General features: G+C 39.4%; 1 protein-coding gene across 1 annotated transcript in view; it reads left to right on the top strand.

Moving 5' to 3' along the window:
* The window catches only part of cdh5 (cadherin 5), a gene marked incomplete at its 5' end in the record, with an annotated part of 19,813 nt that extends 1,880 nt beyond the window's left edge, over nucleotides 1–17,933 (top strand). The window contains 12 exons of the mRNA XM_083897994.1: nucleotides 6–66; nucleotides 165–332; nucleotides 443–624; nucleotides 1,854–1,967; nucleotides 2,224–2,363; nucleotides 2,444–2,577; nucleotides 3,881–3,990; nucleotides 4,074–4,176; nucleotides 7,962–8,092; nucleotides 8,276–8,390; nucleotides 12,399–12,531; nucleotides 13,422–17,933. Coding sequence (XP_083754120.1) covers nucleotides 6–66; nucleotides 165–332; nucleotides 443–624; nucleotides 1,854–1,967; nucleotides 2,224–2,363; nucleotides 2,444–2,577; nucleotides 3,881–3,990; nucleotides 4,074–4,176; nucleotides 7,962–8,092; nucleotides 8,276–8,390; nucleotides 12,399–12,531; nucleotides 13,422–13,797 — 1,767 coding nt within the window. The 3' untranslated portion in view covers nucleotides 13,798–17,933. The remainder of the gene's footprint in view (nucleotides 1–5; nucleotides 67–164; nucleotides 333–442; nucleotides 625–1,853; nucleotides 1,968–2,223; nucleotides 2,364–2,443; nucleotides 2,578–3,880; nucleotides 3,991–4,073; nucleotides 4,177–7,961; nucleotides 8,093–8,275; nucleotides 8,391–12,398; nucleotides 12,532–13,421) is intronic.
* Nucleotides 17,934–22,884: the final 4,951 nt, after the last annotated feature.

Here is a 22,884-nt window from a genome sequence, read left to right as displayed (position 1 = left end):
GGGAGCTCAGGTATTCTTTGACCCAATACGGAGACGTTTCTGCCTTTGAAATCGACAGGGTGACAGGTTGGTTCATTATTCTTGTCTTGTCTTTGTCTTGAGTCAGACCTTACTCCACACATAACACAATCTGTCTGACTTTCTTTCTCTTTTTTTTTCTGCAGGTGTGATCAGCTGCAAGACAAACACACTGGATCGGGAAACTAAGAGTCAGTATGCGTTGGTGGTTAAAGTTCAGGACATGAGAGGAATGGCATCCGGCAGCACGGCCACCACCTCTGTCACCATCACTGTTACAGACACCAATGACAACATGGCTTCCTTCACCCGAAGTAAGAAACTGAGTGCTAAAGGAATACACAAACATGTAATGCCTGTTAAATATTTACAATATCTGTATCACACATAGCTTTAAACATGTGACATGTGATTCTTTCTGCAGAGGTGTATGAGCTGCAGGTTCCAGAAGACCACAAGTTAAATGAAAAGATCGGCACTCTGGAGTTAGAGGACAGAGATCAGATCCAGAACAAAGAGCCCATCTTCACTATCCCAAGTGAACACAACAGGATGTTCAACATTGAACTCAGTCCAAACAAAGATGGCAATCTCCTACTCAAACAGGTACTGTCGGTGTGTTAAAGTTAAGATACTATGGTATTTTAGTCAAGCTCAAATGCCTGAGCCTCCTGGTGAGGAGAGATTTCTATATTTGCATTAGCTCTAGTAGGTTTATTGCAGGTTTGCTGCTGTGTCCTCTTCACGTCAAGTATTAAGGACATCAGAGAGAGAGGAGTGTATATTATAATGAAATGAGCTCCATAATAACTTGTACTCACGCTGGTCTGGAAATCACACCCCAATCTTGTTTCTGCTCGACTCACAGCGCCTCTCATCTTTTCTACTGGCTGTGTTTACATGTACAGAGTAAGCCGAGTATCGGCCACTCCGCGGTTAAGGTCTTATTCTTGTTGAGCTGTTTGCACATGTCTTTGATCCCTCTGCGACTGAGAATCCATGAATAATCCAGTTAACAGAATTCCTGTGTACCTGTGGTTTTCCCATTCATAGATACAACTGAAATACAAAATAAATATAATACAGCAGGAAATACATGATAATCCCAGCAGAAATGAGCACTGGATGCTGCTTCATATTTCTTGACGTAAAAGTGTGTATCTACAACTCTGTGCAAATCTCAATTTGTTTTTTCTGCTACGGTAATATATACGGTTTCTTAAATTCATGGTGTGAGCATTAGCAGGTTGTTTCAGCTGATCATTTACACCTGACTTCAATAGATGAGTGAAGATTGAGGAGGTGTGAATACATATAAGTGCAAATGCAATGTGTTCACAGTCTTTAAAATCAATCTTATTATGGGAAATCTAATTTTAATCTGTGGGAGATTCTGGCTTTAAAATCAGTCTTAAAGTCAGGCTTCACAGATATGCTATATAATGAGGGAGGGTGATTTCTTTAGATGCAGTTTCTTAAGAACAGAAGTTCAGGAACTCAGACAGTAATGTGTTTATAGCTGCATCAGATCTAGACAGCATGGATATGATGTGCATGTTAATGAGACTCTCAGAAATATAGTGTTTTTGAAATATTGTATCCAGACTGCATCTAAAATAATGAAAGACTTCAGAAAGGATGCCATTCTTTGTGGTTTTCATCCTTTTTTTTTTAGCTTAACTCCCTTTATAATTCCTTTGAGCTTCATCTATGGACGAAATCATGACATTTTTTTTTCTGTGACAAGAGGTCATAATTGATTATCTGTGATCGACGTCACCAGTTCTCTATATATGACTTGTGGGCTGAGTTTCCAATGTTCTTTCTTTCACCAGGCTCTGGACTATGAAACAAAAAACAGCTACACTTTCACTGTCCAAGTCCGAGAAAACCTAAAAAACCTGCTTTTTCCTGCCGACAACGTGAACAGTGCTGTCACCACAGCCCAGGTAATTCTGACACAGGACATTAACGGTCTCCCAAATGCATTTCCACCAATAGATTTATTACATTTCTATTATGATGCAGAGAAGCATAGACACATGGAAAACCATTGTGGATTCAGCTGATTATGAGGGCAGACACGCAGAACATGAGCCCATATTGATATTGTTCAAAAAAAAACAAGGTTATGTCAAACAATTTTACCATTACAAATGTGCACACAAGCCACAACCATTGTTCAACTGTGATGAAAATTGACAGGTCAACATCAAGGTGTTAGACGTAGACGAGCCACCAGTCTTCTCCAAGCCCATCTACACTTTCAATGTGATGGAAGAACGGATGGAAAACATAGGAGTAATCACTGCCACAGATCCTGACAGAGCCAAAAAGACCATACGGTACAACACTGTGCAAGCTCTCTATAATAAACAATAATAGTTTCTATTGCTCACATTGATTCCTTGCTCTCTCACTTTAGGTACTCCATCTTAGACAAAGACTGTCCTATTGGTATCAACCCTTTAACAGGTCAGCTGTCCACCCTAAAGACACTGGACAGGGAGCTGGAGGCAACACACATGTTTCAAGTTAAGGCACAGGAGGAGCCAAGTGGTATGTCAAACACAAAGACACGGACACAAATTGCATGGGTTTATTAATTCTGTTCCTTTAAACAATAGATGCTTACACACGGGGAAAAAAAATGAAAACCATGTGTTTTGGGAGGGAGTTAGAAAAGCCAAAAAACACAGAGTGTCCTTGTTATTCACTGAGCCACTTCTCTGAATTTTACTGAGAGACGGGAGTGAAACACATTAACAGGGATTTTTTTTTTTATAGATTTAACACACACAGCCAAAACACCTGGTCGACCCACACAGGGAGGAGAGAGTAAGCAGGAAAATCACATTAGTGGGTCTCTTTGTTCACTTGCAGCTTCCAAACCAAACTCTGTATTTTTAGAGCAGCAATGAATGAAATCCAAAGATCTATTTTAATGGCTTGTCATGATGTTTAAGGAACACAATGGTCCCCTGAGCTTGACAAGGTCTTCAATATATAGCACATGTTCTGTACTAAAGATAGTCTCAAAATCTCTGCACAAGAGACAAGAGAGAGACCCGCGTGTTTATCAAAAGACGACATTTCAAAGAAAACATCATCGATGCAAAAATAAATGGAAAAGCGACTTCATATTGCCAAAAAAAAACAAAACAGATCAACCAAAGAAAAAACAGTTCACATAATAGAACCCCTGTCAGTCTGTCCTTCACTGCACACACCTGATCATTAGTGTTAATCAGTGTCACATCTGTGTCGGATGTATCACATGATCCTTTGTCACCGCAGACATTTTAGAAATGTTTCCGTAGGAAAACAGGTGTTACTGATCACGTTAAAGATGACTCTGTCTGTTCAGATCATATAAGTCAGTGTGACAATGAGGAAACATGAAATGGGCAGCCATTTTGGCAGGTCGCAGTAGGAAAATCATTGATGCAAATAGTCAAATTGATAATGGCAGAGTTCCACTCCCCCCCCCCCCCCCTTAGTTTCAGGGTGCATGCTGGTTGAATGTCACACTGACTTACATGAACTGATCAGTGCAAAGGGCCCACTGAGGAAGATAAATGATCCAAGACATTCATATTTTGATTATTTAAAATCTAGACTAGAAAACGTTTTTTTCTTGCAGTATTGTAGGTAAAAACTGGAATATAATGAAAGATTTACGTATAAATTTAAGTACAAATGTCTGTCCTGTTGGTTCACCAGTCAGATTGCTGTGAAAATTCATGTTGGCAGCTACTGTCAGCAAACTCAGTGCTACAGGGCTAAATAAATCCCTGCAGCTAAGATCCATCATTATCGTGCACCGTACTGTTAATCACGCGCTGCTGTCTCCTCTCTATAGGTTTGGAGTCTTTTGTTAAAGTTAACATTATAGTTCACGACATTAACGACAACAAGCCTGAACTGGTTGTGGATGAGATCTTCGTCTGTGAGAACGATGCCGCGAAGACGGTAAGAAATAACTGCTTTGGATATAAAAAAAACGAGCAGAGAATCCAGTAAGGTAATTATAATTTTGTTTTATCTTTCCTCAGGTGATAGGAACTTTGAGAGCTACAGATAAAGATGACCAGCCAGCTTCCTTTAGTTTCGACCTGCACAGTGGAAGCTCCAACTTCTCCATCAAAGACTACGGCAGTGAGTCTTTATTTTTTGCACTGAGCTTTAATTTATTTTTCTGTCTAGTTCCTCTAAATGGTGCTCAAAGGAAGCACTGGCCTCGGTACTTGTTGCTATGCAACAAGTGAAACTCCTTTTGAGGCACAGCGCTTTGCTGCTGAAATTTGAAATTATTTAAACTTCTCCAAGCGTGCTTCAGCTCTCTCAGGCAGGCGGGGGATTTAGAGCCTGTCTGGGACTGTAAGTACTGTCGAGAATGCACAACAGCAAAATATTGAATGTAATGAGACCAAGTGGCTCTGTGGTCTCTGTGGATGACGGGAGGCTATGAAACATGTCACACACACACACACACATAGTTAGTGGGGTGCTTTTTAAAATAATATAATGGGGGAAAGAGCATGGAAAAGCAATTAAAATGATATGCATGATATTATTCATTAAATAAATGATTTTTTGACTAATATGTTATTACAATAAGTTAATACATAGAAGTCCGAGACACAGTTTTGCTTATAAATACAGCAGCACGCTAACTCACACACACACACAGTTCACTCTCACATGCGACGACTCACAAGTAACAGACACATGAAAGAAATGTCCTCTCATGCCACTAGCGCACATTTGCAGCTGAAAAAAGGTCTGGCTGTCTGTGTAGAGGGTAATGACTGTGTTGATGAAAGCGTGAGCATGCAACAGCAGGATAGTTCTCGTGCAAGCAAGCATGAGGCACACAGTCCTGCAAATAACACTGTACATGGATCTGGAACCCAGCAGTGAAACTAAATACTAGGCTATGATTTCTTACATCATTATGGGAACTTAAAACACGTTTTGCTTTATTATGAAACTGTTGCAAAGGCAGATTAGACAGTGTTGGCCCCCACTGCCTAGATATTTCATGACAATACATGATCTTTTTCACTTAAAATCAATGATTTCAAATTCATGATGGAACCATACCATATAGGTTACTTTTAAGATTCATCCCCTGGTCACGTGGAAATATGGGTTAGGGTAAGTGTTGTACACGTTGGTGCAGTTTTAATGAAGAAAATGTGCATATATACTGTACAAGTACACTTACAAATGTCAGTTAAAATAAACAGACTGTAATGTAGATGATAGCCTGATGCACTACAGACATCCTCTTTGATCCAGACATTGATATTTAGTCAAAGGTTGGTGCTCTGTTACATCAGGTCTCCAGTTTAGGACACAAAACAGCCCAAGTAAAACAACTTTTCATCCTTTTTGATCATCACGTACCCTGAAAGCCTGAGGGAGCGTGTTACCAACTGTTACAGTCAAATATTAAAAGTCTGAATCTAAAGCCTTAGGTAGTAAGATGAAAGATTTAAGTGAAGGGTTACTATTTAATTTAAGTGAAATATGAAACATACTGAAAGGAAGATAAACAGAAGGGGAAAAGACGTGAACTTGCCTCATCCATTTCCATCCTGCTCGTGCCTGGAGGGGTTGACATGTGGAGCAGATGGAGAGGAGGAATGGTTGATGGAGGGGATGGAGGTGGAGAGCTAAGGGAAAGATGGGTGAGAGAGAAGTGGGAGAAAAGATGAAAGCAGCCAAGATGAGCAGATTAGGATTAAGGGGGAAGGATAATACCAAAGTTACATTATGAGCAGAGGCAGCAGAGGATAATAATAATAATAATAATAATAATAATAATAACAATATCTTTATTTGTATAGCACCTTTAAAAACAACAGTTTACAAAGTGCTTTTACATTACAGAAAAATACATACGCACATATAAACCTAATCTGTACACATAATCTATAATTAAAATAAATATTAAACTGATTAATGATGCATATAAAGAAATGAGATAAAAGGATAAAAAATGATAAGAAGAGTTAAAAAATTAAAAAAAAAGGTAAAAAAATAAAAATAAAAAGACAGATTATAGAATAGATTAATTATATATAATAATCGATAATCTATATATATTTGTAGATTATATCACATTTTTTGGGGGGTTTTTAAGAAGAAAACTACAGAGCCCTCGAACTGACATGAGGAAAAAAAACTGATGAAAAAAAAACTACAACAACTGAAAACTAACAGTTCAGGACCAAGATGAAGAGATGAGGAGAGAGTCAACCATAGAACAGAGGAGAATAAATAAGATGGAGGACAAGAAAAACAGACACTAAAGAGAAAATATGACAGGACATGAAATGACAAATGTGGAGAAAAGGACAGAGAAAGACAATGAATGCAGAGGGAAATGAGGAGTGAGGACAAACGATGACGTCAGAACATCGGGCAGGAAGAAGGAAAAGAGGACGGTTGAGAACAAGAAAGTGAAGCAGGAAGGATGGGGGAAAGTGAGGGGGGGGGGGAGAAAAGATGGAGGAAGGGGGAGCAGATGAGGTGAGGAACTTTTTGAGAAGTGCTGGTTGTCAGTGTGGACCTCTGTTCTCCCCTGTGTTTCAGGAGTGTGGCCTCCAAAAATCATCTGACAACACCTCACACCACTTAACTCAAACACTGCTCACACACACGCACGCTTGTGCAACACGAGCTGCAAAGTGAAGGTTTTTAAATTATGTATCGTCTCACTCGCTCCACACACACACACACACACACACACACACACACACACACACACACATACAAAGTCAGTGTGGCTTGCACAGTGAAGTGACAGATCTCGGTGTTCAGGTCGGGTGGCTACATGAAAGCAAGTGAGAGGAAGAGGAGAGAAAGCAGAGATAGAGAGAGAGCGTTAATGAGAAGTGGGAGGAGAGAGGGATGGAAGGAACATTGAAAATATGGGGAGGAGGACAAATAAAGGAGAGATTCAAATTCAAACAAGACAGAGAATAGGGAAGAGATGAGTGAAGGACAGAATCAGGGCTCATCATTTATTGGGTCGAACTGAAAGAAATATTTATTTTAAATGAATATTTGGTTGAATTGACCCTTACATGAGGACACAATGTCATGCCATGCACTTCAGCAAAGCATGAATTGAAAATGTTGCACAATGTTTTCCAACGTTTGTCGAGCATTAGAAGTGTTGAATGACGAGGACTATTTTGGGCTTAAAGGTGAACACGGTAAAAAGTGTGAATGGTTGAGTCTAGAGTTTATTCTAGAATTATGCCAAGAGTCTCGGTGTGGATAAAATAAAATACTGTACCTCATTTCATAAAAAAACTGACATTTGCAGTCAAGATCTGATAAGTTAAGGTTGTGTTATTATTTGAACTTAAACCACCGACGTAGTGTTTCTTTGTCTGAGGCTTTCACAAAGTCTTAGTAGGCTTGAGTGATCTGTGGGGTCTTTCCTGCCATTGTGTTCTCCAAAATTCCACCAGCAGTGGGATATTGTGGAGAAAGGCTCCGCCCACAGTCTCCGAAGGAAACGTCTTCCTGCCAGTGTTTTTAATTTAGAGGGCATTGTTGGTTTAGGTCTGCAGATGAGACTCTGTGCTGCTCCTCATGTTTCACTTCTCTGTCTTTGATCCACTGTTGCAGGATTTAAGCCGTTGTCAGTATCTATAATCCTTAATGATTCAAATCCTAAATGCAGCAGACTGACAGATAATCATAAGTAATGACTCTCTTCTTGCTGTCACAGCTCATATTTTGTTTTATCTGTTGAACACGGTGGGGTATAAATAGACCACAGACTGAGCAGGTGAACATTCAATACACTTGAGTAAATCCAGGTGATGAGTCACAAAAATTAGACCGATTTTTTTTTCAAGAGGGGCTATAAATTTGTGTTGCACTTACCAGAGGGTTATGCATTTGTATTCCTTGTACAGATAACACAGCAGACATTATGGTGAAGGAGGGCCCGTTCAGCCTGGATGACCCCAAGGATTACACTGTGAATGTGCGGGTCAGTGATGGAGGACGACCCATCCAGGCGAGCATTACCACACTGGCAATCAAGGTCTGTGTGTGTGTGCGCGCGATGCACTAAAGTGTTTTGGGATTATTTTAGCGCAGACATATTAAACCAATTTCATGGTTGAATTTCAAAATCGGTCAAATTGTTAAAAGACACAGCTTGACTAATCAATTCCGCCAGTGTTTCATTGAGTAATTAATCGATTGTTTGGTCTATCTGATGCAGTCATGCCGCTGTGATGCCAGGAGAATTCCCACTCAGTGCAAAGCTAGTGCTCAGATGATGTCAATGAGTGTCCACGCCCTGATCGCCATCCTGCTCTGCATACTGACCATACTGGGTACGTTCAAATTACAATACTACTTACTTTTTTGGTTGCTTATTTCAGACTCCCTGATTTATTGGAAGCACTTCTCATAACATAGTGACTAACACTGTTGGCTCACAGCAAAAGGGTCACCGGATCAAATGTAACATATAACAGTTTCCTCCCACGGTCCGAAAACATGCAGACGTTAATTAGACACTAATTGACTGTAGGTTTGAATGTGAGCGTGGATTGTTATGTTGGTCCTGTGGTGGACCTGTCCAGGATGTACCCAGCCTTTTGTCCTTTGTCAGCTGGGATTGGCTTCAAGTTAAATCAATTCCATGTGGAGGATAATGCGGCTGACAATGAGTGAGAGTGAGTGTTTCTGTCATGAACGGTAAACAAAGGCAGAATTTAACAACAGCAAAATTCTCCAAATGTCAAATGCATTGCAGCTTTAAACACACGAAAAACCAAAACACCAGTGTTTCAGAGGATTATTTCATGCACGGAATATGTTAGGAGCTGGTGAAAGTGAGTCAGCATCATTTTGAGCCAAAAACTGCACATTTAAAAAGTTACAAAGAAGAAGATTTAAACCAGACATCCTAAATTTGGATTAAAGATAGCAGCTTAAAGTTGCATAACACGACCGAGTCTTCAAACAGAACTTGGTTGTCTTTTTTGATTTGTGGGTATTGTCAGTGCCAGATTTTGACTCCTTCAAAATGGAGCCAACAAATGTGTCCTTTCATACCCAGACACTGAGGGATCTAACGGGTGGACAATGTCCCTGGATTTAGACACGGCTCATATATCTATCTCCACTGAATCATTTATTTGTTTTAACACATTGTTCCTGAGTCTGACTGTGTTAAAGGAGTGGAATACTAGATGGGTTTCCAGGTTCACATCCTGTCTTTTTTGGAAAAAAAAAACCTTCTTACCTTGGATGTGTGTGAGTTTCATTTGAGTTTTTACCGTCGTGTGGGCATTTGAGAAACATGTGCTGTTTATAGGTAGATGAAAAACAGTGAATATCCATTGTTGGAACTTTTTCCTCAGTTACCAAACTACTTTTAGTTTCTCTTAGGGAATTCATGAAGAAGACATCAAAGATAGTTGTAAACTGACTGATTGTGATATGTACACAGATTCTCTTGCCCTGCTTTGCCGTAAATACGATTTGAGTTTTGTGTGGTACTTTTCTGCTCCTGGTGTTGTTGGCTTTATGAATAATGCAGCGGCGGATGTGGAAATAATGCCTGCGGATGTGAGCTCAATATTCTCTTTGATACCTTCGCCCCCTGCTCCTTTTTTTTTTTTTGTTTCTGGGGGAAAAGAGACACTTGTCATGTTGGATGAGAAGCACACTGGAGATAGTTGGCTAAGTGAGAATGATGAAAAGTGCAAAGGAGGCAAAGGGACAGAACTTTAAGATAAAGGAAGGTGGGGTGACAGAAGAAAAAAACAAACAAACGAGAGGCGAGTGAGACAGAGAAGTGAGGTGGAAGGAGACCAGCTGAGTGACAGAGCGAGACAGAAAGAGGTTGAAGAAGAGAGTGACGCCAAAGAGGAGAATTGTGGGAAAAGTGGCAGAAGAATAGGAGTGGTAATGAGGAGAGTTTATCAGCTCTTTAGGTGCCGTCTGCTTATCAAACACCACCAAACACTCAACCTATTAACTATTAATACACTCCTTCACTATCGCTGCTTCTTCCCTCAGTTTTCTCCTTCATCTCTCTCTTCCTCTTTCTCTTTCCCTCTGGGTGTCTCTGTCTCTCTCGTTCTACCTCCCTCCCTTCCCCTTTCTGTCTCTCTTTCTCCTTATCAAACACCCCCAACACAGGCCAGATTAACTATTTAATGCACTTGTCATTATCTGCCAGGGCCCAAAGCAATTTACCGTGCTACCCATTCACAGATGCATTTTCTCACCAGAAGTCGGGTTTGACACACCAAAAGACATTTTTCTCACTCATTTTTCTTCAAAGAAAGGGACTATGAATTTTTTTTTCTCTCTCTCCCTTTTCTTGCTCCTCTAAGTCTGATATCTCCAAAGCTTATTAAACTGCAGAGCATGTGTTGTAAAAGATTAATCTGTTAGTTTCCAATGTAAACTTAAATTAGTCCCACTCGCACTCAACTAAAAGGCATGGCTAATGCTGCCCATCCGCCGAGAGAGACACAGGTTCATTATGGGACCGAAGCTCCAGGATTATTTTAGCTAATGTATGCTCTGTCTTTTCCTATTCTACTCATCTGTCGCGCTTTTAGATTTCTCCAGCTTTCATTTCTTCTTTGTCTTCCACTTGACCTTCAGTCAGTCATTTGCTTTCCTTATTTTTTTTTTTTTTCTTTTCTTTGTTTATTTAGCTGCTTCCTTTCTATTGTCGTGGCCTTATTCCTTCCCCCTGTAGCTCATAAGCAAAAACACTTTAGTGTCTCAAACACACTTTCACATCCACTAAGCTTAAACATAAATACATCAGATACATTTCAAAACGAAAGTTTGAACCCCATTTAGATATCACCATGAGGTTTACTTCTATATTTTATCATGCTCTTAATATGTGGTTGGATTCGAGTTATACATCGTTACCACTAGAACTATATCAAACATGTTGATGTTAACATTTCAGCATGCAGTCATCATCCTTTTCCCCCTTTTACTGCACAAATGAGGTCATCAGTGAATAACTCATGGGCGTTATGTGTGCAAGTGATATGGCGCTAATCCAAATCGAGGTGTTGCCCAGAGTATTTTTCTGTATGTGCTGTCATTTTCAAAATGTGCCCCATTTGAATTTCATAACAGCAACAGTTTTTGTATGTTGAAGGTCCTGGAGGTCAAATCTGGAGTGTGTTTCCACCTCAATGCAGAACCTTCAAAATGTCTTTCTACATCTACACACGTTCCCTTTCACTGTCCCATGGTCTGCTCTGATTTTACCATAATGAGGGTTTTATTGTCGGCCTATTAATGAGAATAACAGTTTCTGCATGTCTTGATGTTGACACCAAAGTAAAGTGTCTGTGAGATGAGAACATCCGTCTCTCGCCCTGCTTCCTCTGTGGACCTTCATGCTTCTTTTGTCACAGTGTTGTGTTCCTTCACTTTTGGATGAACCCATCTCATTATTCCTGCAGCTGGTTGTGTTTTTTATTTGAATGGGCATTTTCTATTTTTTTTTTTTTTTTTCAAGACTTACTGAAACTCCTTTCCTTTGTTTTTTCTCCACTCCTCATTCAATGTTGCTTTGTTTCTATTTATTTCTTCATCAGCTGCCAGGTCCAACCTTCCTTCCCTCTCTTACTCTGTCCCCTCTACCTTGTTTCCTCATACCCATTTCCTCTTCCCCCCTCATTATTTACTGAATATTTCCTCCTGTTTCTTCTGTTCCCCTCCTGTTACTCTCTTTGTGCAGAGTCGACACGTGTTTGTCTCTGGCTGAGCAGATACATTTGTGGTTTCGATGCTCGGGGCGAACGTCTCACACACCTTAAACCCCTCATTTTCTCCTCAGTTCTTGCTCCGTTATCTAGTTTCTTGTTAGTGCACCACTCACCGCACTCATTTCCTCCCCATCCTCATTCTGTTCCGCTTTTTCTGGCCTAATTTTCTCTCATGTTTTTAAAGTGTTGGTCTGTTTTTGTGTTCTTCTGGGGCTGCCCTGATTTTTTTATCAGTTAGTTTGAATTCCTTCTGATGAAGCATGCTACAGAGTGTGTTTTATGTTTTACATCTTTTATATACGACATGCATACATAAATATACATTTCTTCATCTTCTTCTTCCTGAGTTTCCTAGAATATCTTGTTTAATGTTGCAAGGTCAGACTTCACAACTACTTAAAACTGCAACTTTTATCTTTTCCTCAAGGTTTTTAATTAGCATCGCTGGCTGTCAGTGAGCATCCATTTTTAATTTGCATGTTTTGTGTAAAAGAAACAACTCATTTCAACCACATATCACCCTGTTTCTGATGCTGATGAAGTGTATAAACACTAAATATGCATTTATGTTGTATTTTACAGTCATAGTGATCCTGTTTGTGATAAGGAAACGCTACCAGAAGGACTCCCTGGCTAACATAAAGAACAGCGGGGATATTCACGAGCAGCTGGTCACATATGATGAGGAGGGAGGAGGCGAGATGGACACCAATGGGTACGTTAGTCCCAAATATTTGTTGCATACAGTTCTAATAATACAAATGTGTCTATTTTCATTCAGAACCATGTTCTGATTTGATATGGTAGACTTTATCCTTACAGAAGTCATACTGCACTGATTTTCCCCCATCTGCAATATTTATCATCTTCTCTGCATCCTTCAATCTGCTGACCCACTTTACCAACAGATCATTAAAGTTTAGTCTGATCTGAATCTATCTATTTTTAACTGGCATCAAAACCATTTATAATCCGATATACTATGCACATTAACTGCATCGTATGCTTTCAAAAGCACACGCCGACTTAACTGGGAAACAACATCAGATTGCAGAGCAGTGAAGATAGGCAGCAGAAAGAAGCTACAAATTAATTTCTAGTGACATGTTAATATTGTAGGAGACCAGTTGTGATATTGGTGTTAACTGTCTTTATTAAAATCTTCTAAATTATGGCTCTGGTGATGTTTGTATTGCTCTTTATCATCTCTGTTTCATTTAAAATGAAAAGTATTTTGTGTTTATTTGACTCATATATTGGATATATACATTTGAGCACTATTCCACCACCATTTTATCTTCTAAAATGTAACTGATAGATATAGGTTATAAGTTCTCCCCATGGGTGCTTGGGTTTTCTCCGGGTTCTCCGTTTTCCTCCACAGTCCAAAAACATGTAGATTTGGGGATTAGGCAAATTGGACACTCAGAGTGAGAGTGAATGGTTGTTTGTCTCTATTTGAACCTGTGATGGACTTTCCCGGGTGTATCACGCCTTTCACCGTATGTCAGCTGGGATTGACAAAACAAATAACCCAGAACTCTAAAATGAGGAGACCATAAACAAAAATATAACATTAATATTTCTTCTTCTTCTGTCTTTTAGGTATGACGTCTCAATCCTAAGCTCAGCCTGTAATGACGGCTCCCTACTCCGCCACCCGGATCGTCACCCCCACCCCTCTTTATATGCCATGGTGCAGAAGCCCACTCACCCCACTGCATGTAAGGGTGACATGGCCGTGATGATAGAGGTGAAGAAAGACGAAGCAGACCACGACAGAGACGGCTTCCCTTATGACACCCTCCACATCTACGGCTATGAGGGACCTGAGTCTTTAGCCGGAAGCCTCAGCTCTCTGGGTAGTTCGTCCACTGGTTCAAACTTGGATTATGACTTCCTGAATGATTGGGGACCAAGATTCAGGACCCTGGCCGAGCTGTACGGAGTGGACGAACCCGACTATTACCATCAGTACTGATGGACAACATCTGCCGACATGCATACATGATGCCAAAACACACACATGTGCAAAACAGCCATATGAATACAGAGAGAAATGCAGAAAGCACACTTGTTTCATGCTCTCCATTTTGTTTCTGGATAAGGAGCCTTGGTGTGTGCGGACATTCATGTTCTCTAAAGTCTTTTCCAGTTTCTGAAAACAGAATCAGGGCACTCTCATTTCTACTGTAACATCAACTAACTTTTTCTATGCTAAGTAACCAGACTCAAGCAGTCTGTTAGAGCGATCAAGAGGAATCAAAGTTTCTGGAAATCTCACTTTTTTCTTTTGCAGTGGCATGTTGACCAAGAAGATGTTAGTGATTTTTTTTGATTTTTTTAGTTAGATCAACACATCATACCATCACAGTAAGTGACAACTAAGTGCTCCACAGTTTTTCAAGAGGATTTTTCCATCACAGACAATAAGAGCTGATTGTGGATGCACTTATATTCAGCTACATATAGAGTGCATCTACCAATGTTACACATTTCTCAGTGGTGAAAAAAAAAATTGTATGTCTAAAGAATGAAACGTTTATTTGGGAAACTTTTTTGAGTCAACCTATAACCCTTTGGACTTTACATAGATAAGAGTACATCAACTCATTCATTTGCTTATTTCCATGCTACTGGGGATACAAAATGGTGCACGTTAAAGCGATGTATTGCCTGTAATCTCTTTGAACTTTTGTTTTTCTCTGTTGTTGTTTTTTCTTAACGTATTTTCAGAAAAAGAAAAAGCCAGAAACACGTTGAGAGCAAGGTGATTTTTTTATTTTTGATCTCATGTTGAGCATTTGATCTGTAAATATCGTCACTTGAGGTTTTTATTGTTTGAGCTGCATTTTATACTTTGACGTGTTTGATCACAGCGAGGTGTCACTCTTTTGTTTTTGATAACAGTAAAAATAATCATCTTAGGAAAGTTTGACGATGAACAACCAACACTGTTGATGAGTCTGCGATATGTACCAGGTTATTGTTATGCATATATACATATATATTTATACCCACTCTCTTTCAACATATACAGTCATCTACATTTCTCTTGCAAGTTTTGACATGACATGTCAACAGACATACTTCAAAAGTTCCTAACAATTCAGCATTGTTTCCGTTTGGTTTTTTTCAGCGTAGAAACCTTTAAAAAGCGACCGTCTGATATGAATGAGGAGTCATTTTCTGTGTGAGTCGTCGTGTCTCTTTTTCCCAATCATTTTCTTGCTCAAAGAAGAGAACAATGGACAGACACACAGACACGAAAGGAAATGACCGGGCTGCTATTGCTGCTGAGACAGAATTACAGCATGTTCCCAGGCTTGATTTGACAGGACTCATCATCACAGTTATTGTTGAGATGAAAGCCTAATTCTCAGAGGCGTGCTAGAACAAAAGTCATTCAGACAACACAGGAAACACCAAGTGGCAAAGGCACCTAGTTGGGTAGCAGTGATGACTCTGAGGTGGCTCGAATAACTTTAACCTCTCATCCTTTTTGGCTACTGCCAAGTCATAAAGTCTCTAGTAACAAAAAAAAAAGATGATCAGTCCGACCAAGCTGAGGACGGTTTATCTTCTAAAAGTGTGAACTAGCACACATTATAGATCCGGAAATGACCAAGACTGATGAGAGGAATAATGTTATTTAAATATAGCACACACTGAAGCCATATTGAAGTCACCACTATAAATCCTTTTTTGTTGTTGTTTTGTATGAATCGATGCACAGTTGACATCTGATTCTTTTTATTGTTTGAAAATCGACTAAATTATTATTTCATGTCTTCTATTGGGTATCACTGACCACGATCCTTCATTTAAATCATTTGTGGTTCCATGCGATTAATTAACATTTTAAAGGCTGTCTATTGTTCTGTTGTATGTAATCAGGATCAAACACTGATCTCACCATTCGATTCCTGGACTTTTGGGAGGAGGCATGTAGAACGTTTAATTAGTGGCGTTTTAGCTTATTGTATAGATGAAAATACAAGATGGCTTCAGTTGCGACACAGTTATTATTGTTTTGGCAACTTCAAAATCAGAAAAATTGTGTCATTGTGAAAATGGTTGCGTTTTAAGATAATCATCTTGACATTTATGCAAAAATGCCTATTAATTTTTTTTCAATGCGATTCATTTCAGTTTAGAGAATTGAGTTTATTTATTCTCCTGTTTATTCTGTTTTGCTTGGACTTGAACTTGTTTCCTTAAAACGCCAGCCTGCTTGGAATGCCATCTGATAACCAGTGAACACAATAGCTGGAAGCCCTCTCGATGCTTTCCTGTTGTGTTCACATATTATGTGTACTTGGAGCTGCCTGATCCGTAAACCTCACTTCATCCTTCTCCTTGTTTGCCTCACCAAATCTCCCTCACGCCGTTCTTCTCCGTCCTTTAATCAGCTAAACCAAACAGTGGACTCAGCTTCCTGTCCATCTGGGGGGTTGTACCCGCCTCTTCCTGTCCGCGTTATCTCTCTCACGAGGCAACACATTGTGCTCACTTCCTGTTAGCCCAGCCTGGGAAACAAACTTAACCTCGAGGAGGAAGACAGAGCGAGGAAAGGAGAAACACTGAGAAAGATGAAGAGAACAATGTCGAACAGTGATGAGTTTTGCAGCTGAGATGCATCACACATGCACATGGAGTTAAAGTCCTGTTACTCTGGCATCTTTGATGAAGCAACATACATTCATTATATTCACAGAAGTCAATACACGTGACCCAAAGCTGAGAAATGTATAATTTTACACATTTGCACTGATTATTACATTCCAATCACAAGTAAGCCCATACTTTTGTGATTGTTTTGTTGCTGCTGAAGTAATATTCAAAATCAGATCTAAAAAAAAGAAGATAGGTCACTTGTTGCAAAAGCTACGTCTCCATTCACTGAATGAACAATGGAATTCACCATATTAAAGTTATTGCTTTATATTATTGTATTATCACAATTATTATGATTTTTATTTTGAAGAATTTGAAACAAAGAAAGGAAAAAATAGAATTGAAATCAACAGCATGTAGCAGATAGAGGTGCTCCAACATTCTCTCCAAACAGCAATAAGTGTCAGACATTCTGAGAAAGGTGGGTAATATACCTATGTTTCTGTCTTTATGTATTCTGCATGTGCAATTGTTGAACACTAATATCAAAATGTATTGGTGGTGTTTTTGGGGTAATGGCTTTTACTTAAATATTCCCTAATGTGTTTTGTATTTGTGTGTGAAACACATATACAGCCAGCAGTGTATTCCACTTTTTTTAGCTTCAAAACGGTCACTGTTGGAATCCATTGTCATTTAAACTGAGTCATTTCAATTATTCCTCTAATAAACACTGCCTCGTTAGACGTTCCAGAACACAAGACATTCTCTTTCCATACACTTGCAGTTTATCTACAGAATCCACTTTGTCGAGATGAGTTGCTCACTTAGTGCCATATTTATATAGTTTTGATTTATTTGTCACAAATTGTTGTGTGGCATATTGTATCTCCTCTTTAAAAATTGCTTAAAATATGACATCCAGAAACAAACAATCCACATCCAACATTACACTGTTAAAATGTGATTTTTCTGTGTTGTTAGGAAGCATACACCTTTGAAATATTTATGTATATGAAAAAAAATATGTGCCTAATAGTGACTTTTCTCTGGCCTCTTTTTTTTTTTCATTTATTGTATTTAGAATATGTAAAACTTGATACAATCTCTTTTTGTATTGCTGTGAAAAGTTTTAAAAGGGGTTCATTTTCTACTCAGTGAAGAGAGCAGTGTGTGTGTGTGTATGTCAGATAAATGACTTGAACATGTAACTTTCTGTCTGCTTGTAATGTTTTTTTGTGTCCGTGTGCTTGCAACTGTGCCACTGTAGATACATACACACAAATGAGTGTCAAACCAATCAAAACTATCAACCACATTGATCAACTTTTAACTTTTAACAGTTATGGTCTCAAAGGGAGCAACATGTGCCTTTATTCTTTAATATATATATCTATATATAGATATATATATATATTGTAATTCCCTTTTGTTTGTTTGTTTGTTTTTGTGGTGAACACAATGTTTTTTAAAATCTTTTTATGGTGTATATCAACTACTTTTTTATTACCTGACAATTTTGTAAATGCAAAATAAAAAATAAACTAGAGTTTCAGTGTCTTGTGATCTGTCCTTTTGACGTTTCAGCAACATTCATACAGCGAAAAATTGTCAAGCACTTGGGCTAGGCAGGACAAAGGACTCAAATGCAGGACTCAGAACACACGTTTCAATCAATAATCAGAGTTTATAACCAGACAAAGGTTCGGTACACGGGAGGTCAATCAGATCCAGCAGAGGTACAAAAACGTGAGGCAAAAAGGCAAGCAAGGTTCGATACATAACTATGACTGTGACTATGAAAGATAACGCTGGAATGTGAGCAAAGAACTACAACGAACAGGCAACGAGACAAGACACAGAGGGGGAATATAAGCAGTGGTTGATTGGGGAGTGATTGCATGCAGGTGTGGGAGACACAGTCAGGGATCAGGTGCACACAAACGAGGAAGAGGGCGGGGCAGACAGGAAACTGAAACAGAGACTAGTGTTGTGTCGGTCATGAGGGATTCGTTCGAAAGCACGAATCATTTGAGTGTACGAACTGACTGCGATCACTTCATGAACTGATTTGTTCCTTTCTTAGTTCAGTTGAGCTCAGCAGCGATCGTGGCGGACGCGTTCTGTGAATCACTCGTGAAGTCGTCCGCCGACGCCGTCACTCACTCGTGAATCTTCGGTAAACGACACCAGCCAAAGTGCGTGAGTGAGTGACAGCGCGAACGAGATTCATTCTCTGCTGTCACTCACTCTATGAACCGCGGCGCAAATTTACTGCACTCAGGGAGGAGGTGAGTCACATAGCAGGGCACTGGGCTCCTGCTAAGCACTGAATGGTTCGGTGAACGAATCTTTTGAACAAATCATTTTAATGAACGGATTCTAGTGATTCAGTACACTCAAATGAACTGCCGATCCCATCACTAACAGAGACAGGGCCGAGTGATGACAAAAATAAAACAGGATGACAAGACATGGCACATGAAGGTAAAACAAAACAAGACACTTCACTAACATAACAGATCATGACAAAAATACGTTCCTTTATTGTTAACAACTTAAGCATAGGCTACGGTGGCTCAGTGGGAAAGCGAGTCGTCTTTCAACTCAAAGGTTGTGGGTTCGAAGGTTGTGACGGCAGCGTATGAGTGAAAGAAAACATTTATGAAAGAATGGGTGAATGGAAACTAAAGCAGCTTTGAATGGTCATCAAGACTGGAAAAGCAACACAAAACCAATACCATTTACCATATAGACCTAAGGCTTGTATGAATGACTTACTGGGTTTAACGGGTTATAATTTTTTGACTTTGAGTCTCCTTTTTTCCAACTCTTATGATGAAAACTGCTAAAAAAAATCTAAATAAGAGAAGATGACAACATTGCAGGGATATTAGGTTACAATAACACAAGTGTCAGCTTGATGTTCGCAAATCCATTTTGGGCATTGGGGTCCAACTTCATTAGAGAAACAGAGACACTGCATGTTTTGAACGACAGAAATCATCCCTCAGGCCTGTGAAAAGGAGCGTTTGGAATTTCCTGCTACAGCCCAACCATAGCTGAGGTCAGGTTCATGATTTGTAGCAGATTTTCGGTAAGAAAACTTTAAATGAAAGTCTGAGAGTGTTGACATTGATCTGAGAAACAAAAGAATGTGTATATATTACCTGGTGATTCTTGTGCAGTCAGTGTTTTATACATATCAGATTCCATGTGGTGAAGATCAGCTTTTTGTAAAACAAACCAACATGTCTCGTCTTACACATGCGGTGCAGCAGTGTGTGTGGAGAGCTCTGATCTCCACACACACTGACATTTGATCAAAACTGATGTCTTGTGTTTTTCTGTTTCTTTAAAACCAAGTGTAAATCCACCACAGACCCAGGCTGTTTTATTATTGCAGGGGCCGGTGGTCGACTTGAAGGGTCAGATCTCCATATATGTGATTATGTCCATATGAAAGACTTGAGGGAGTGTGCAAGATCACAGGGCTGAGAAATGAGAGAGAAATACAAAGAAACAGTTGGGGGTGTTGGGGGTACAATAAAAAAAAGGATCCACTTCTTCAGTTGAGACTTTGCTGGTACTACACTAACACAGAGGTGTTTTTGTGATTTTTGATACGGCTGACAAATGATGCTTTCAAACGAGGACCAGGTGTCTAAACACCTCCAGGCTACATGTGTTTTCAGCAAGGTTAATCCCTGCCTGGTCCCAATAGTTGTGATAACAAAACGTTGAATTAATTTCTCTTTAATAGAGCTTTGAAAAATGACTCTTTCAAATTAGATGAATTAAGTACTGCCTCGTTCGAGGCGTCAGATTAATTAGCACTATACCTTCTAGTGTTTGGGTTTTTTTTGAGAGGAGAGTCAATATTCTGTCAGGCCATAGTGTTTCGACTTGGGGCATTTTGAGGATCACTGTCAATTCAGATGTCTTTGTGCATTTTCCCTTCTCTCCGTTTATAGCAAACACCAAAGTCACATGTCCTCAAAGAACATACTGGAGAAACAAAACATGCAGATTTCCAAACAAATCCAAAACCAGTGGGTTTGATTGACACCAGGATATCTGAGAAACTTCTCCCTATTATGTGCCAGATGTCCCGTTTTTGCTCAAGCAACTAAAAAAGAAAACATCATAGGTATGTGGACATCTGAAGAAGGCCTAAAGATTCTCTCACATTAATCCAGCCAAACAAATATGTGCTCCATCCACGGTTCATTTCTAGTCTAGTGAAGCCTGCAGGACAGACACATTTGATTGTGCATTTCCTGTTTAAGTGCAACCTCGGACTGGAAGGTCAGAGTTCATCTTTTTTTCTTTCAACTTTGACTGAGCAGATGCACTCGTTTGGCCGACTGAAATACTGACGCCCTCGCGTTTGGACATGATGAAGCTGTTCATCGGCAGCTTGTGGTCAAGATACAGGGACATGGTTTATATATACATAAATATATTCATATTCTTTTAAATGTGAATTAACAGACATTTAGGTCATGCATTTTGAAGACCTTTTGAGTTTTAAGACCTGAATAGACATCACTTATTTAGGTGAGGAGTAAAGCCAGAGGATGTGATGTCAGTTTGCAAGGAGGAAAAAGACTGAATGGAGAAAAAACATGATGATCGAGTGAGAAGAATAGATGGACTTCTGTGGAAATACCCCTTTGTTCCTCCCTCAGCCTCAGCTCGGCTTTGGTCTACTTGTGGTGAGGATGGGACAGGACCAGCTGGCAGCAACATGCTAAACATTGCGATACGGTCAAACTACAAAACCAGACTATTAAACTGAGGCATGTTTTATCCTTGAATACAATTACATGGGGGACTGCAAATAGATAATCCTTTGAAGTCCGATCAAAGAAGGTCTGAATTTTGAAGTGGGCTGCAGCATGTGTTTACATGTAAAAGGAGTTGATATGGGGAGCTGTTTACATGACTGCAGCATGTAATCCAGTTAGAGAATATGCTACATCTTGTCAAGAGCAGTTAGCATGAAAAACAGCGTCAACGGTGTTCTGTGCAACAGTAGATGTTTTCTGTATCACACACACACACACACACACACCCCACAAGGTATTATATGCAGGTTTGAAAGGACATTTTTCACATCAGTATTCCCATTTCCTGCTGTGAATGTGACGTTCTATGGAGCTTCATATTATTAATTATTATCCCGCCATATGGTACCATGTTCTTTTTACTGCAATGGTTTGCAATCAACTCGTATCTCTTGTAAGATGAGATAAATTCACACTGTGTGCTGTTATTGTATGAAGTAACATAAACCTTTCACTGTAAAACATTGCACTGCTACCAGTATAACCCTGGAGGGCAGTAACACATAGTTATTATCAAAATATGAAAGGAAAGGCCTCCAATCATGTAGTGGTGCCATTTTTTTTTACCACCTCACAGATCAAATCACACATTTAAGTTTTGTACTTTTTGAAAAAATAAAAATGAAGATTCTGAGGGAAAAACAGACAATTATTCATAATCACATTTAAACCTTTAGCACCTAACCCTCAAAATGTCTGTCTGGACCTTTTTTGTTGCTTAGTTTAATCGTAAAAAGGACAGAAAAATGTCCTGTGGCTAATATTTGTCAGTCATTTATAGTTTACTGCATGTTAAAATAGTAGATTACAATTTAAAATGAAGAAAAACAAAACAGTTTATCTAGAAAAACATGTAAACACTGTCGTTGTACATGAACAACAGATTTTGCGTGTTCAATTTGAAATTTGAACAGTATAAAACATATTTACAATACCATTTTTTGAGACTATGTCTCTCAATGTGCACAAACAGGCCAAAAATGCAAACTAAAACTTTTTTCAAATTTTCTCCTCTCTGGCGACAAAGACGCTGATTCTCTTTTTTAATTTTTAATCAGATTAATCACAGGGTAGCTGTGGATTAATCACGATTAATTACCATTCGTAAATATGCCAGAAAAATTCTAATTTTCTCCTTATATTGTTGTAGGGGGCCATACCAGTCCCCAAAATGTGAAAAAACAAGACTCAGTCATGTTTTAGTGGTTCCACTTAGTGTAAGTATAGGCGATAAAACACGCAATGTTTAAACCTCCCGCGGAATTACGACATAGCGAGCATTTCACCGTGAATGTTGGCACCCTGCCAGGCAGAGTACTTCACAGCTCCACCGTAGCTCCCCCTTATCCCTGTGAAATACGAGAGTGCAGGCGAGGGAGGAAGAGTGGCTGCACAGCGGAGCACAGTGTTTTACACAAACTTCCAGCCTCAGAGGACTTGTGTGTCCAGTGGATATATTTTATTTATGAAAAAAATGTTCACAAGCTTCACAAGCCCTTTGTTGTTGATCGTGTATGTAAATTCCTATGCTAGAAAAACACCTTGAACGCACCAGTTCCACTGTAGGCGGCGCTAAACGACACAAGGAGCGAATGCAGCTA

This window comes from Microchirus variegatus, assembly GCF_963457635.1.
Source record: "Microchirus variegatus genome assembly, chromosome: 11".
NCBI lineage: Eukaryota > Metazoa > Chordata > Actinopteri > Pleuronectiformes > Soleidae > Microchirus > Microchirus variegatus.
This window is presented reverse-complemented; position numbering and strand designations above follow the sequence as displayed.